This window comes from Lissotriton vulgaris, chromosome 2_2 (genome assembly GCF_964263255.1).
Source record: "Lissotriton vulgaris chromosome 2_2, aLisVul1.2, whole genome shotgun sequence".
Taxonomy (NCBI): domain Eukaryota; kingdom Metazoa; phylum Chordata; class Amphibia; order Caudata; family Salamandridae; genus Lissotriton; species Lissotriton vulgaris.
In genome coordinates, this window is record NC_141688.1 from 295276049 (window position 1) to 295291489 (window position 15441).

Below are 15441 nucleotides of genomic sequence, written 5' to 3' on the forward strand. Positions count from 1 at the left end.
ATACTGAAGAATACCAGGAACGCCTTCCTCAAAGTAGACAAAAAAATGGAGGCTAGCATTAAAAACACTAGGTGGGAATCGATATGGTTTAACCCTAAAATAAAATACAGCGAGAAAACGCTCAACATTGTCTCCTGGTACAAGATTGGCATCTCCACCCCCAACCAACTAAGCAACCAGGACGCACACATCGCCTTCGACACCATAAAACACACACACACACTAACTCACATTGAGCTCTAGAATTTCCTCAAAATAAAAGTGGCAATTACAAGAGCAGAACTTAGCAAAGCGACCCCCTCATCCTTCAATACGCAGCGAACTTAAACAAGGTCGGACACCAGACATCACACCTCTACAAGCTCCTTAGCCCAGGGACATCCAAACTCAATAACAAAGCTTTAGAATACTGGGAGTCACTCCTCCACAGACGTCTAACCGAGAGGGAAAAGTCTAACCTCTGGGCGTCAGCATCACACAACAAAGTCACCACCATTCTAGCACAAACTAAATACTGGCTACTCCGCAAAACATACTGGACAATAGGGCTACATGACAGCGACGTGTGTTGGAACTGTAACAAACAAAAAGGGGACCTGGTAAAACCTAATCTTCCACTGCCCTAAGGTCAAAACGATTCTGGATTAGAATAAATGACTTTATAAACAACGCTCTAGGTCTCTCACTACAGCTAGATTTCTACGGGTTGTCCACGGCCTTCATGGCACCGTCAATCCAATCCAAAAAAGACAGAGATCTGACTGACCTCCTACTCACAGCAGCGGTTAAGACGGTCCTAAATAACTGAAAAGACACGGGGAAAGCATCCTTCAGGAGTTGGTTCAACTGGATCACCTTCCTACGGGGGCGGACACCATTACCTCAAACCAAACACCAAACACACGCTCAAAGGGCGAAATGTGGCTCTCCCTAGATAATTACCGGTCCCACACAAGCCCCGATAGGCTGCCATCCAGGGGGTACAGCACCCCCACATACATCGTAGACGCATAGCCTGGCCGACCCAATCGACACTCGAACCAGGTGTTCCTCCCGCACTCTCACTTTTCCTTTCCAACTTTCCTTGCCTCTCCTCGTCACCTGGAGGTACATACACAAGCCACTCACAACGCCAAACACCAAGTGTGGCATGCATGCTCTAATAAGATGCCGTATGTAACCCAACCGGCATATCATGTGATCGAGCTTTTTTCCCCTCAGGCGACTCACACTATACTCCTGTATACTGTATTCTGTATATAAACACTTTTTTCTCAATAAAATTCACTTGAAATAAAAAAAAGAAAATTCATGTGTGGTGTACATTGCAATATATCATTTGGGCGAAACTCAAATGTAAGTCAAGACAGTGGTTTACCAAATAAAATGAAAAGGGTGTTATTTGGTTGTTGAGAAAAAGTGAAGCTGTTACAGTTGTTACAGTTGAGACATTGAGAAGAATGATAGACGTTTACTTTGGTAACCTGGATGGTATCTTCTTCCTCATACATAGCAGAGGTGTATGTAGAGCAGACACTCAGTGCATGAAGAGTGTTACTTTGTTCGAACAGCATGTCCGTGCCAGAGTAGCAAAGCAGAGGAAATCCAAATACTACAAGTTGTGATTGTTCAGAAACTCTCCTTTGCCTAAAGTAACAGTACAGTAGTTTACTTTCCAAGCACAGCATATATTGTGTATGTATTGTATAGTTGACAATTATATCAAGTCAAGTCCCTTCCTCCGGCAATTATGGTTACCACACTCATTCCCTATGTTCATAATTTTCTTTCTGCTGTGTTAATCATGGGTGGACTATCGCTGTTGTTCACTCAATCTATCACAACAAAGCACCTAAAGTCATCCATCATATAAGCAAAGAGATCATGTGATCGGCTGGATACATGATCAGAAATGAATAATCTTCATTTTCCTTTTGTAGTACTGAAGGCCCGGGGGGGCAGTGCGAAATATAAATTACATTGAGCAGTAGCCCTTAATGTAACCGAGTATGGCCAGTGCCACCCCTATACAAAAGTAAGAGCTTCCCTTTCCCCACCTGCATGTACTGCTTAAAGTAATGCATGCAAGTCTGCGTAATAATGGCTTGTGTCTCTTGTTCTTGGGTGCAAGCTGACAGAGCTGGCATTATGCCGGCTAACACAAGTTCACGTACAAGTGATTTCTTTCGCAAAACTAGAGAAAAAAAGAAGAATATTGGTGCACTCTCTGACTATGAATTGAGTCTATAGTGCTGCCTGGTAGTAGAATTCCTGAAACTCCCACTGTTACAGGTCTACAAAGACGGCGGAAAGATACATGCCAAAATGTTATACTGTGCTTGCAAATAGCTAGTGTTACTGTGAGACAACTTTCTGTTGAATTATTTTGTGTTATTGTTAAACAGTATTGGTTACATTATTTCTCTTTCTTTCTTCATATAGATGCTCCCAAAAACCTCACCAGACAGGAGATGGCTGTCCGGGCCAGGGCCCGCAAGCTGGAGGCCATTTGTGTGGAATATCGCCTGCTGTGGGCTCGGGAATTGGAGGAGGGGGCGTCAACATCAACAACCTCCTCCAGCACTGCCCCCGTGTCCACCAGCCAGCAGCCTCCAGCACGGTGTTGCTCTGACAGCCTCCCGCTGCCGCTCAGCTGCAAGAACACCAGCAGCTAGCCCCCCACAGAGCCTGGATGGCACGCATGCGCCGCCTACGCCTAAGAGTGGACTACCTGGAGCGCAAGGTGGACAATCTTGAGAAACAGCTCTGGGACCGCCGCAAGGAGTGGCGGGACTGCCTGTCCAGACACCGCCGGAAGTGACTGTGTCCCTTGCCCCTTTTTTAAAGACTGTTGGGGGTGGGAATCAGGAGTTGGGGATTATTTGGGACTTTTCAGAGGACTATTTGAAATGGATAAATGTTTGGGTTAGGGAGGGGTGGGACTAGTTTATTTTTGTTAGGGTAAATATATAATTATTTATTTTACATCAACATAGTGTACGCGTTGATGTTATTTTGTGGGGTGTTGGGCGGGGGTTACGGCACGTTAGGTTTCTTCAAACTTACCAGCATGAGTTATCTAAAACGTCCAAAAATGTTCAAAAGTGCCACTAATAGAGTTAGTGAATTGTATTGGCCTACTAGTACTTTACTAGTACTACTGTCAGTCTCTCCGAGTCCTAGCCCATTATTCTACCTCCCCAAAATGCTTATCTTACCTGTGGTTCGTGTTTGAGAATAGAGCTAGGCACAGTGCTGGCAGCATGGCAAATGGCGATTACGCCATCCCGGACTGAATTTCCGTTGTTGTGGTGTTAGTAGGAGTTGGGTCCACACTAGCACTAGCAGCATATGAAAAACGAAGTAAAAAAATTAGACATTGAGTGGCCTGAGAGGAGTATTAGAAGAAACAGTAGCCTAAGCAATGCTGAAGATAAGTATGGGGAAAAATAATTGCATGGATGATTATGGCTACAACAAGAACAGTGACACAGCAGCGTAACAACAAGTCTTCTTGCCATGTAGGAGGAGACTTTTGACAATGGATCCAATCGATGGTGGGTATGAAATTCAGAATTTATTTTAAAATACTCTTTGTTTTTTTAACCAGAATTACAATATCCTAGGATTCATCTAGCTGCCTTAAAATTGATTTGAGGAGGTTGCTTGTACCTTATCCTCCCCAGCAAGTGTGTGGAATTATTGTTGTAATTTACTCACACCTCAATGAAAACCACACAGCCCGGGTGAAGAGGGTTAGGGTTTGAAACTTGGATGGGAATGGGGTTTGTGGGGAAAGTTTTGTGGAGAGAGGAAAAAAAACACAGCATGGATAAACAACAAATGAAGATAAACAAATCTTCGGATATGAAGCTATCCATAAATCTTTTAAGGGACATAAAGGAAGTGCATGCACTACTGCATGCATGAAGTTGTTTGCTAAATGGGTAGGTTACTAAAAAGTAAGTAGTACTTTTTACAATGAAGAAACAATGTGACAGTACAGGGCTGCCGTAATTACGCAATTTCACTTGCCTATCTGCCCTCAGAGAGAAGAACCACTTAGTACATTAAATTAGTTAACAAAATAGCAAAGAAAAAACTGTATACAATGGCTGGAGGGTTGAATTGCAGCAGAGAACAAACAAATGCACAGAGTCACACTCCTAGAAGTTCACAGCAATAACATTACTTAAAAGATAATTAGAAATGAAGATGGATACTGTAACTGTATGTTGTTGTAGTTGTCCTGTGGAATTTGGGATGTTGCATGCTTCCAGCCATTCCTCTTTTTTGCGGTACTCCCCCATTCCATCTGACGCTCCGACGCTCCGTCGATCAATGTTGGGAACCATAAGACACCTTGTCCACTGCCTGCCTGGCGGATGCTGAATTGCGCTCACTAATGGTAAGCCTGAGTTCATGGTGTTTCCCATTGCACAGGGTAAAATTCGGCCTGTAATTGTTGATGGAAAAACAGGAAGTGATATTAAAACACCACGGAGAAAAAATATAAGGTATGCTGTGTAGTGCAAAAATAACACTTTCAGTTTCTGAGTCGACAGTATTACAATACATACAAGCATCATTTCGAAAGTGCGTACTCTGAGTCTCCTTTTCAAGGATAAATAAGTGTGGGCGAAATTTGCGGATCTTCCCCTCAAGCTAGGTGTAAAGTGTAAACTGCAATTTTAGAACAAAATTAGACCTTCCCAGAAATGCCCCCAGATCCCTCAACCCACCCCCAAAAAAGTAGAACACCCCCAAACAGGCCAAAAGCAAAAATGGAAAATGCCACACTTAAAAAATCTGCAGGCCTACCTGAAAATCGCTCCAAACGCGCTCTGCAGCTAGGCCCAACCCCCGTTTTCCACCATGGATTTTCTTCAAACCACTTGCAATCAAAATTAGACCTTCCCAGCAGTGCTCCCAAACTTCTAGAACACCCCCAAGCAGCCCCCCAAAAACATGCAATACTGCTGTCCCCAAAACATGGGAAATCGCAAATCGCGCCTTGACAAAAAAGTGCTGTTATCAGCACGTCCACTACTTCGGTCCTCTTGAAACTTACCAGGACACTTGTTCCACTGATTCACAAGAATCTCAGCAAGGCAGAACAAAATCGATCCACTGTAAGGTGTACGATTAGTTCACCCAAACACACGCAAAACACCAAAAAAGGCCACAATTCGTACAATTCTGGAAAAACGCCAAACCCCCTAAAACCATGCCAATATCATTATGGACAAGCCTGCATCAGGCCCTAAGCCCTAGACTCCGGGAACCCTACCAAAATTATTCATTAAACCCAAAAAGCCTAGTAAACCGCACTGAATCCTAAACACTAGATATGCTTTGTCTGTCTGTGTCAAAGAGCCTAGGTATGCTACACCAGGTTGCTTCACTCAGTGGTGCCTGCCTTGACCGTCTGCATGGCCCTGCCCCAAGCATGGGCCAAAAACAAAAATCCGTTTCGCTCGCGAAATTTAGTGTTTTTTGGCGGCAAATTCACAATTGGAGAATCTCGTGAATGTGCCGAAAATTCGCAAACTCTTGAGCGTAACAGATTTTTGGGCCATGCTTGCGGCAGGGCCATGCAGACGGTCAAGGCAGGCACCACTGAGTGAAGCAACCTGATGTAGCATACCTAGGCTCTTTGACACAGACAGACAAAGCATATCTAAATGTATGCAGCAAGCCACATAGCCCCAATTTTACATGAACTGCTGTACTCTGACTGGCATAACAACACTACACTGCCTCGACCACTCCATACCACGACTAGACAGATATGTAGTTCTGCTGTAGTAGTTGTTGTAGACTGGTTTACCTGTTTGCTACTCACGAATTGGCCATGGTTCTTCTGTAAACCCACGCTGATGATTTCTCCCAGTGAGCGACTGTAAAGAAAAAAGATATAATATTTAATCAATCATCATGGTTTATTCGCAAACAGTACGTCCAAGGACATTTTCCAAATTGGAAAATGCAACGTAGTGGCCCCTGCAGTTGAAGTACAATTTGAATTAAACAAGGTAAAAAAAAAGCAGAGTAGACTTGAGTTACATTTAGTGTATAAAAGATTAAATAACAGAAGACACATGATTCATTTCTTGCACAACAAAGAAACAGCAATTGCTTTCATCAGAGCGAGACAGCCATTGATGTCCACTGCATGCCATCTTCTTCTCATTATTTATTACCTGTTCCACTTTTTGTCCGCATCTTCTTCTGAAAGTGCGGGTCCACAGGGCAGCCTCTCCTGTCAATCAATTTCAGAAGTAACTGTCAGCAACCATCAAGCATGTAGTCAGTAATTCCAGTCCCACTTGAGGGGACTCGTCTACGAATACAAAGTTTCTTTAGTCTGCGTAATCCAGCCATCTGCCTTGAAGGAAATGGATAGGGGGAGTCTGGAGGAGGAGGATAGGGGATCATGATTGAGTTGTGAACTTGTGAACCTCAGGAATGCAGACTGCTGCACCTTCAAATAAATAAGGAAAGAAGATGAAGAAAGTGCTGCTGATTGACTTGTTGTGATTAGGTGATTAGAGTTTTGTTGTGGTAAAAGTTGCAAAACAAAGAAAGACACAAAGGAATAAAAATGAATAAGGACGAAATAAAATGAAGTCATTTTCAGGCCTCGGTGTCAGGGAAGTAGAGCTCATCCTCAAACTCTATCAATTAAGACGGGAGTAGGTCAGCTAAAAGAGAACTTCCGTCACCTAAGTCGGTGTCCTCTTCTTCCTGCGTGCATTCACGTATTTTGTAATCTGGTGGTATGAAGTGCTGTTTCATCTTGATCAGTGTTAACCTCTCCACATTTTTGGGTGAGAGGCGGGTCCTTTTTGAAGTTAGAATGGCACCAGCAGCACTGAAAACACGTTCAGAAGACACGCTTGCGAGTGGGCAAGACAAATAATTTAGAGCCAGGTTGGTGATCAGTCGCCAATGAGGCCTTTTCCGATACCAATACAGCAATGGGTTCTGATTAACAAATACCTCTGTTGGGTCATCCAGATAGGCCTGCGCCATTGACTGAAGGTTCTCCAGGGTTGCTCCACTTTGCGTACCATCTATGGCCTTTGCATCACTGTAACGAGCAAACCCTTGTTGAGTTAGCCAATCCGCTTCCGACAATATTATGGCTGGGCCTGGTGCAGGTGAGGATGATACGGTTGCTGGTGTGTTTAACGGCTGTGAGGAAAAGTGACTCCCTTCGGCCACAGATTCAGAAGTGGAACTTGACGCTGGATGGCCTGCTGATTCAGTTGTACTTCTGCCGGCTCCTTCAATTTTCTGCCGCTCTTTTTCGAACCGAGTTTCTGACACAGCTAGCCAATGTTCGTACTTTAAAACATCTGCTTCATCAAAAGGAATGAATACTTTGCTGGCCACTGGCTTTTTGTACCGTGGATCCAGAATAGTGGCACAAATGAAATGTTGTTCTGTATGTATGTTTTGAAGCATTTCACTGGCAACTAGGTGGCTTAATAACCTCTCCGCCAACTGATATGCGTCTTGCTTTTCAGCATCCTCTCGGATCGTTGAAGACAGCATCTTCAGTTGGTACTCTAGCATGCGCAACAATGGGATAGCTTTGCCCAAAGAACAGTCCTCCCTGCTGACTTCACGCGTGAAGACCTCAAAAGGACAAAGCATGTCTGTCAGGCTTGCAATTAGCTTCCATTCCTCCAACTCTAGCCTCATGTCTTTCATAGTAGAACCCAGTTTATAGACATACTCATTTATTACCCCCCACTGCTCAGACAGACACCCAAGCATGTAAAAGGTTGAGTTCCAACGTGTTGCCACCTCCTGGATGAGTCCTTTGACTGGCAGTCTACGTTCATGTCGAATGCTCCTCAGCTCCTTCCGGGCCTTAAAAGAATGGCTGAAATATGTGCAGATTCGTCGGCAGGTGGTCAGTAACTTGCTGACTGTGTTTTCTTTTTTCAAGAAATCTTGCACCACGATGTTAATACTGTGCACCAAACACGGCACTCTGAAGTAGTTACCATCTTGCATGGCCTTAACTATGTTACTGCCATTATCCGTGGAAACATAACTAATTATGCAAATTCTTGGAGTCAGCCATTCATTGACCTTCCTATCAAACTCCTCCAAAAGGTGAGGTTCAGTATGAGTTTTCTCCATGGCAAACATGGCTATTGTTGCATGTTTCCGAGTAGCTTGAAAATCTGTGTCTGTGTCAACACCTACTTTTAACTTGTCTTTAACCCCTGCAAAAGAGACCCACTGTGCAGTGATACACATGTAATCAAGGGCTTGGCAACTGGTCCGCATGTCTGTTGTCAGGTGGATAGTGTGAACAGCACTCTTCTGAATAGCTGCGCCAATCACCTTCAGCACGTCTTGATGTAGAGCTGGAACAGCAACCCTGGCAAAATAGGACCGGCAAGGAACTTTCCATTTAGGGTAGACTGTTGCCACAAATTCTAGAAAACCTACCCCTTCCACGAAAGAAAAAGGGAGAAGGTCCAGCGCTAGCATTTTAGCCAGCTTTGCGTTATACAGACGTACCTTTGGGTGGTTGCGTTCAAATGGCGCATCCGATCAAAACATTCTGCTAATGGTGGTCTGCACCGTTTTACGTGATGATGATGATGATGCAGACTTCTTCAAACCAGTTAGGCTCATTGATGTACTTTTTCGCATTGGTGTCTCTCCCAGACTCTTAGTGTGCCTCATACATGTTGCAGGGGTAGAGGGTGTGGGCGCTACCACTGCAGTGCTGCTGCCAGGGGTACTGAGTGTACCAGAAAAAATGTCTGTTGCTTCTTCACTTCCCCCCCTGCATGATCAGCCCCTCATCATCATTAGATGCAATATGAATGGATACATTTGGATTTGTTGTACTTTTGGCTCCCTGGATCTTCCTTAGGGTCGCCTCCCAAATGAGAGTGTGGTGTTTATGGAGATGACCTCTCTGGCCTCCGGTACCATAGTTGGTACCAAGCTTACCCCGGCTAACTACAGTTCTACAAATTGAACAAACGACCATGTTTTCTGCCTTTTTGGCTAACACTAAAGAAGTCCCAAACTGGGGACTGGAAATGTCTGCTGGTGGTGGAGGTGCTACTTTCAGTTTCAATGCCAGATGAAGTGGAGGATGGACGTGGCTGAATTTGACTCTGTTGTGCACTTACAGCACCACTACTTGAGGTAATGGAGGTTGAGCTGGATTGAGGTTCCTGCCGGCCCTTCTGAAGAGAATATATGGCAGCTGTAGGTCATGTTGGTGTAGTAGTTAAATGCGTTGGTGGTGGTACCAGTGCCACGCCGCCCACATCCCGCTCAGCAGCAATTCGGGATAGGGTAAAAATGTTTGTTTGCTGCATGCCCTCTGGGGCTAGAGTGATGTCTGTGATGACTGGGTCGTCGTCACACTGTTCATCAAGAGCATACTTCACTTCTTGCTCATCGTCATCAACAGCCATAAGTGAAATTCTTGCGGGAACCTTCCTTTAAGCCTTAGCTACCTTGGACTGTTCATGGTGTGCCTCCCCCTCAATCTGCATTTGTGGGTTCCAATCAAGATCAAGATCATCAGAAGGAAGGGTGCTTGAAGAAGAACTTGTAGTAGTCCTCCTTGACCTTTTTCTTGCTGGGGATCTGGAAGACAATGGATCATCCTCAGGAGGAGTGGCTTCCTCGGATGATACCTCCGCTTGAATCTCCTGATGTACCCCTGATTTCCTACGGTACCCCTACTTCTGAAGCATTGTGGGCAGTTGTGCCGCTCCATGCGCCTTTAGTTGCGCCTCTCCTTGCGCCTCTCCTTGCGCATGTACTTGTGCCTCCCCTTGCGCATGTAGTTGCGCTTGTACTAGTTGCACCTGTGGTTGTCGTTGCGGCTGTGGTTGTTGAACACACATCAGCTGAGTTACACCCTGCGTTGACTGGGTGCTACTTTCTTGCGATGAGCCAACATCACTGGTCGATGGTGATTGAACAACCAAAGTGGCTGCCTCTGTAGCACTCATGGACTTGGACCTAACTTGGTGGGGTGGCACTGAGCCCAATGAGGCGGAGGTGCTGCTCCCAGCTTGGTCCCCGGCGGACCCCACTGCTGCAGGCGTTGTTTTTTTTTCCTGAAAAAAGTGTCTGTGGGCACACCAGTCTCCTTGGTAAGTGGCGCCACTTGCTTCTTCTGCTCCTTCTTACTGGCAGTGGCAACTTTCTTTGTAGAGGAGCTACGGCCACCTTTCTGTGGGCCCACCTTCTTCAGATGCCTGAACAGCAGGCTGCAGTTGCACGAGTTGCAGAGTTGTCTGTGGACACACGTGACGTTGTGCTGCACACACCGTTGAAGGACTTCTTCCTGGCACTGGTGGTTTTCTTGTGCACCTAAAAGCAAAGGAAGCCAGAGGAACATCAGTTAAACACCCCAAAAAGTCGAAAAACACACAAAAACACCACAATCCAATGCCATCCATGCCCTCAATGATGTTTAAATTCAAGACACCCCACAGAAAGACTAGGCCCATGCACCACTGAGTACCCCTGGGCATAATGGATGAAAGCAAGTCAAACTGGGTGCAGGCCTGAGCACACTGCCTGGCTCCAAAATTCCCCCTTGAGCCTTGACCCCCACCACATGGCCAGGCCCTACCTGGACCAGGCCTCAAAATGGTCCCCACCCACATGGCCAGGCCCCAACAACACCCCAAAAAGTCGAAAAACACATAAAAATCACCACAATCCAATGCCATGGATGTATGACGTAACAACACATGTTATTACAACGCATGCTGTTACGTCGCAGTCGTTACAACGACTGCATGTTACCACGCTATGCCTTTACAACGCAAGTCTTTACATCGACTTGCGCTAGGAGGCGTGCTAACATTAAAAAAGGGTAATTTACTATTCCAACTCCAGTCCACTTATCAGTAGGGAAGGTGTTGGGATAGTAAACTACACCATTTTTAATGTTAGCACGCCATCCAGCGCAAGTCGATGTAAAGACTTGCGTTGTAATGGTATAGCGTTGTTACATGCGGTCATTGTAACGACCGCGATGTAACAGCATTGCGGTGTAATAACCGCGTTGTAAAGGATGTTTCCCCAATGCAATCGATGCCCTTATTGAAGTCTAAATTCAAGACACCCCACAGAAAGACTTGCTCCATGCACCACTCACTACCCCTGGGCCTACTGGCTAATAAGGCTTTACAGGCACCCCAAACTTAAAAAAAAAAACAATATATAACAGTGAGCTAAAATTCCTTGACATAAATGAGAATTAATTTAAAAAAAATCACAGAAACAGTTGTAACATGCACCCATGACTAACCCTGGGCCTACTGGATACTGTGGCTACCCACAATATATATTTTTTTTAAAGTTGTGAAAAACGTTTTAAAACTGTAGTTGCAGCAACTGCAATGCCCCAAACAAACAACACCAACTTACTTGTAAAATCTCAAAAGTGACCAGGCCATGGACAAAGCACTGGGAGGAGCCTGCTGGACAGGAAGTTGGAGACTCTGGGACACTTCCTTCCTCCCACCCCCCCCCCAAAATGGACTCCTTGCACCAAAAAGTGCAGCCAAATGTCAATCTGGGGAGTTATTCTGATCAAAATCATCATTTTCAGAAGGTTTATGCTGCCTGCAGTGGATTTCTTGTGCAGGATTGCAATTTTTGCAATTTCGGGAAAGCGAGCTGTTCATATCTCCCGCCGGAAGTCACCTGCGCGCCGCAGCTACATGTTTGGCATTGTTTACTCCCGCGATGCGTGATCGCGGGCCCCTATGACGTACTGGTGTTGTCAAACTCTCGCTGTGCAAGATGGCGGGCTGCAATGACGTAATCGCGGTCGAAAAACTCTCGCGCGATCACGCAGCAAGATCCAAAAGGGCGCAGCACACGCAAACCGGGAGAAAAACAACCTGGCGAATACAGAATCACGGTAAGTCAACGCCGCGCGCGCGATATTTTATTTTTCAAGCGCGAAAAGGCAAAAAATCCGCCAGCTTGTGAATTTACGGATTTTTGGGCAAATTCACGGGATTCGCGGACCGCCAAATTGCCAAAAATCCGCAAATTCACGAACGAAACGGATTTTACGCCCACGCTTAGTATGTATAAAGTGAGGGCACATAAGTCTCTTACTCCTCCCAGTATTGATGTTAATTATTCACCGAATGTGCAATATTCTTCTACATTTTTGAAGATCAGGGATTCATCTTCACAATCACCTCTCTGTGGAAAAAAGATGTGTCCATCACTCTGAATAACCAACCCCGTAATATAGATTGCTTTACTCCCTTCTAAAATTCTATTGTATTCATTGGCAAAGGAGAAAGGAAGGTGATTGGAATCTTACTTTTCCCTTTTAACAACTAACCACGTTATCATCACCAACTTTACTCTGAACATCCTAAAACACTTCAATATAGACTTGCCCAGACGGAGAGCTGTTATATGGGAATGGAGAATATTGGAAAAAACGTTTGCACATATTTTAAAAGCAAGCTTACAACTGGCTACTATTTGTTGGAAATCATGTGCCGCTTGAGCAGATTTGGATGCTTCTTACTAAAATGTACATGCCTTTGCTTTTCCAAGTTGCGAATCAACGTGAGGGGCGGCAAGACATCTTTTCAAATTATTTAGGTTTATGGCGCTTTGCCTGGCCACCCTGTTATTTCCATTTGTGATGGGCTGCTGTCTTCCCTAAAACTTCCTTTAACGCACAGTAAATTCTCAGCTCCTGTTCCATGCCAGGGCCCAACCTGATTCTAAGTGCTCTGCCACGTATCATGTTTGTCGAGCCATATCCCTGGTATCGCCTCTTGCCAGGGCCTCCTTTACTTTCCCCAGGTCACAATTGCTGCCTCTTAAGCTGCCATGACTGGATGGGAGATTGTTGCATCCATTAAAGGCAGATGCCGTCCTGAGACGACGTAAGGCATAGGCAAAGTGGGCTCCTGCAGTTTGACTGGACGTGTTTGATGTTTATGCTGCTAAAGTGTTATTGTTTTACCAGGCACGTTGAAATATTTATGCCTTCAGGCACAAACAAAAGGGTAATTAGTTTGACTAAAAATGTTTGATTAATGTATGCTGCTGCTTGCTGATCTTGTTATTATTTTATCAGACACTTTGAAATATTTGCACCTTAGTGCACAAACCAAAAGGGAATTGTTTGACTAAAGTGGTTTGATTTTTGTACGCTGCTGCCTGCTGTACTTGTTACTTTTTTGCCAGTCACTTTGAAATATTTGAGCCTTCAAAAAGGGAATCGTTAGTCTAAACTGGTTTGATTATTGTATGGTGCTGTAGTTGTTTTCGTTTACTAGTTGCTTTGAAATATATGTACACACCAAACGGGGAATTGTTTAACTAACCTGGCTTTATTTTTGCATACTGCTGGACTCGTTTTTATCATACACTTTGAAAGTATTTTCACCTTGATTTAAGAAGGTTGGATTCTTTTACACAATATGCTTGATTTTTGTATATTGCTGGACTGGTGATTGCTCTATTAGGCATGCACTTGGAAGTATTTGCACATTTGTTTTGCTTTACCAACTACAGTTTGCACAGATTCTGTCATTAAGTACTTGCTGATATGGTTTGTTTTTATTCTACATGCGGTGTTATTTATGGTGTTGCTTGCACTTGTCTGTAATATGTGTGCCTTCAATCTTGTAATAAGCATTGTTTACACCACAGAAATGATACATTCAGACAAACATCTGCATCAATGTTCTGAAGCATCCAAACAATTGTCATCCTCAGCCTTGTTTGCGTGCCTGTTTTGTAATGCTTACTAATAAAGACTTGATGGTAGAAATAGAAATTGCTTCCTCAGGTCATGTTATCATGCACAACCTTTGACAGTTGCTAGTGTTTGGCATGCAGATAATTTCAGTCTATTTCTCTTGACTTTCACAGGCTACTGAGTTATATCTTGTGTACTTCTCATGTATATTGTCAGTCGAGTTTTTATGGAACTGCAGGCTTGCGTTTGTCCTTCAAAGTCTCAAGTTATTCTCCATGAATGTAAATTCTAATCCAAACCTTCATAGTTCTTTGTTCTTCAGCCATAGGCAGTTCCTGAGACAATAGGATCGCACTTTGGCATTATTCTGATTGCTGCCTCAGTCAAATATTCTGCTTTTGACAGTATTGTTACAAATTGCGTTGCTTATATGTTAAGAGGCTGTCCCACTTTCTCATTAGAACTTTAAGCAAGACAATAAAGAGGCACTTCATTAAAAGTTGGAGGTTTTAGATCAAAATATATCAGATTTTTGGCTGGTGGGTCAGGATGGTAGGTGGTGGTCCGGTCCGCTGGGGGGACCCCCCTCCATGTGTTTTGCATGGGGGCCCCCTCAAGTTTCGTTACGCCACTGTACTTGCTCATCATTGGAGGCCCGCCTGAGGCATGATTATGTCATCACAAGATTCCGCGTCATCTTTCTCTGATCTCTAATAATATCCTGCTGGCAGCATTTGGACTTAATGAGGGCTAAAACCCGATAATTCCAGACACATCTGGCGAGCCCCCACCCACCTACTCCGCCCCATGCCCTTACCTTTATTGGCCTCTAGGATGTCATCGTTCGGCTCCAGTTTACTGCTGACTCCTGAAAAGGAAAGTGATACTTCGTGACCACCACACCTAAGTCTGCACATCTCTGGCACTGACCCCGCCCTGAACTGGTCTTCGGTAGTGCGTGGGCAGTGGCCCTTCCAGGGCACCATGGGTACTCACTCAAGCAAGCACGCTGGGCCTCCGACCCCTGGTTTAGTAGCAGTAAAACAGCATTTAACTGGGGTGAAGTGGGCCCCACACTCCCTGGGGGCCAATGCCATGACACCTGCTGCACTGGCCGTTGATAGCTCCGTCCCTTTGTGAGGGTAAACAGATGTGTGCCAGAGGGTGAGTGTGACAGGCAGGTGCTATGACGGAAACATTTATAATGTAAACTTCAAGAACGCCCCCTGCTGCTGTCCATGCATATCCCTCTCCAGCTCCATCATTCGGGTCTGTCCGGGCCTCAACCTGCTGGAAGGCGCTCCGCCCCGGGGAGCACCGGGAGAGGTCCCCTCACTTCGAGCAGGGGGTGAGTGAGAGCAGGAGGTCTCCCTGCAGCTCCTTCACAACAGCACTGCTCAGCCGAGAACACACTCACTCACGCACCGAGCTACCTTTGCAGTGCAGCACTCGAACCTCCAACCTCGCCTTCAATCTCCCTCTCTCTTTCACTCACATTCTCTTGGTTTCTTTCTCTTACACGCTCGCTCCTCTCTCTCTCACACCATAGATGAGACACTTACCGGTGGGGCCGACAGCCTCCTTGAAGTACGAGAAACCCCGAGCAGGAATCTGCAAAAGGAACCGACAGGAGCGTGTGTTAGACTAGCAGGTTTGCAGGGATCCCCGGGGAAAGAAAGGAGTGA

General features: G+C 45.2%; 1 protein-coding gene across 1 annotated transcript in view; it reads right to left on the reverse strand.

Moving 5' to 3' along the window:
- The window catches only part of LOC147729328 (astacin-like metalloendopeptidase), a 335057-nt gene extending 320384 nt beyond the window's left edge, over window positions 1-14673 (reverse strand). The window contains exon 1 of the mRNA XM_086959823.1: window positions 14574-14673. Coding sequence (XP_086815949.1) covers window positions 14574-14673 — 100 coding nt within the window. The remainder of the gene's footprint in view (window positions 1-14573) is intronic.
- Window positions 14674-15441: the final 768 nt, after the last annotated feature.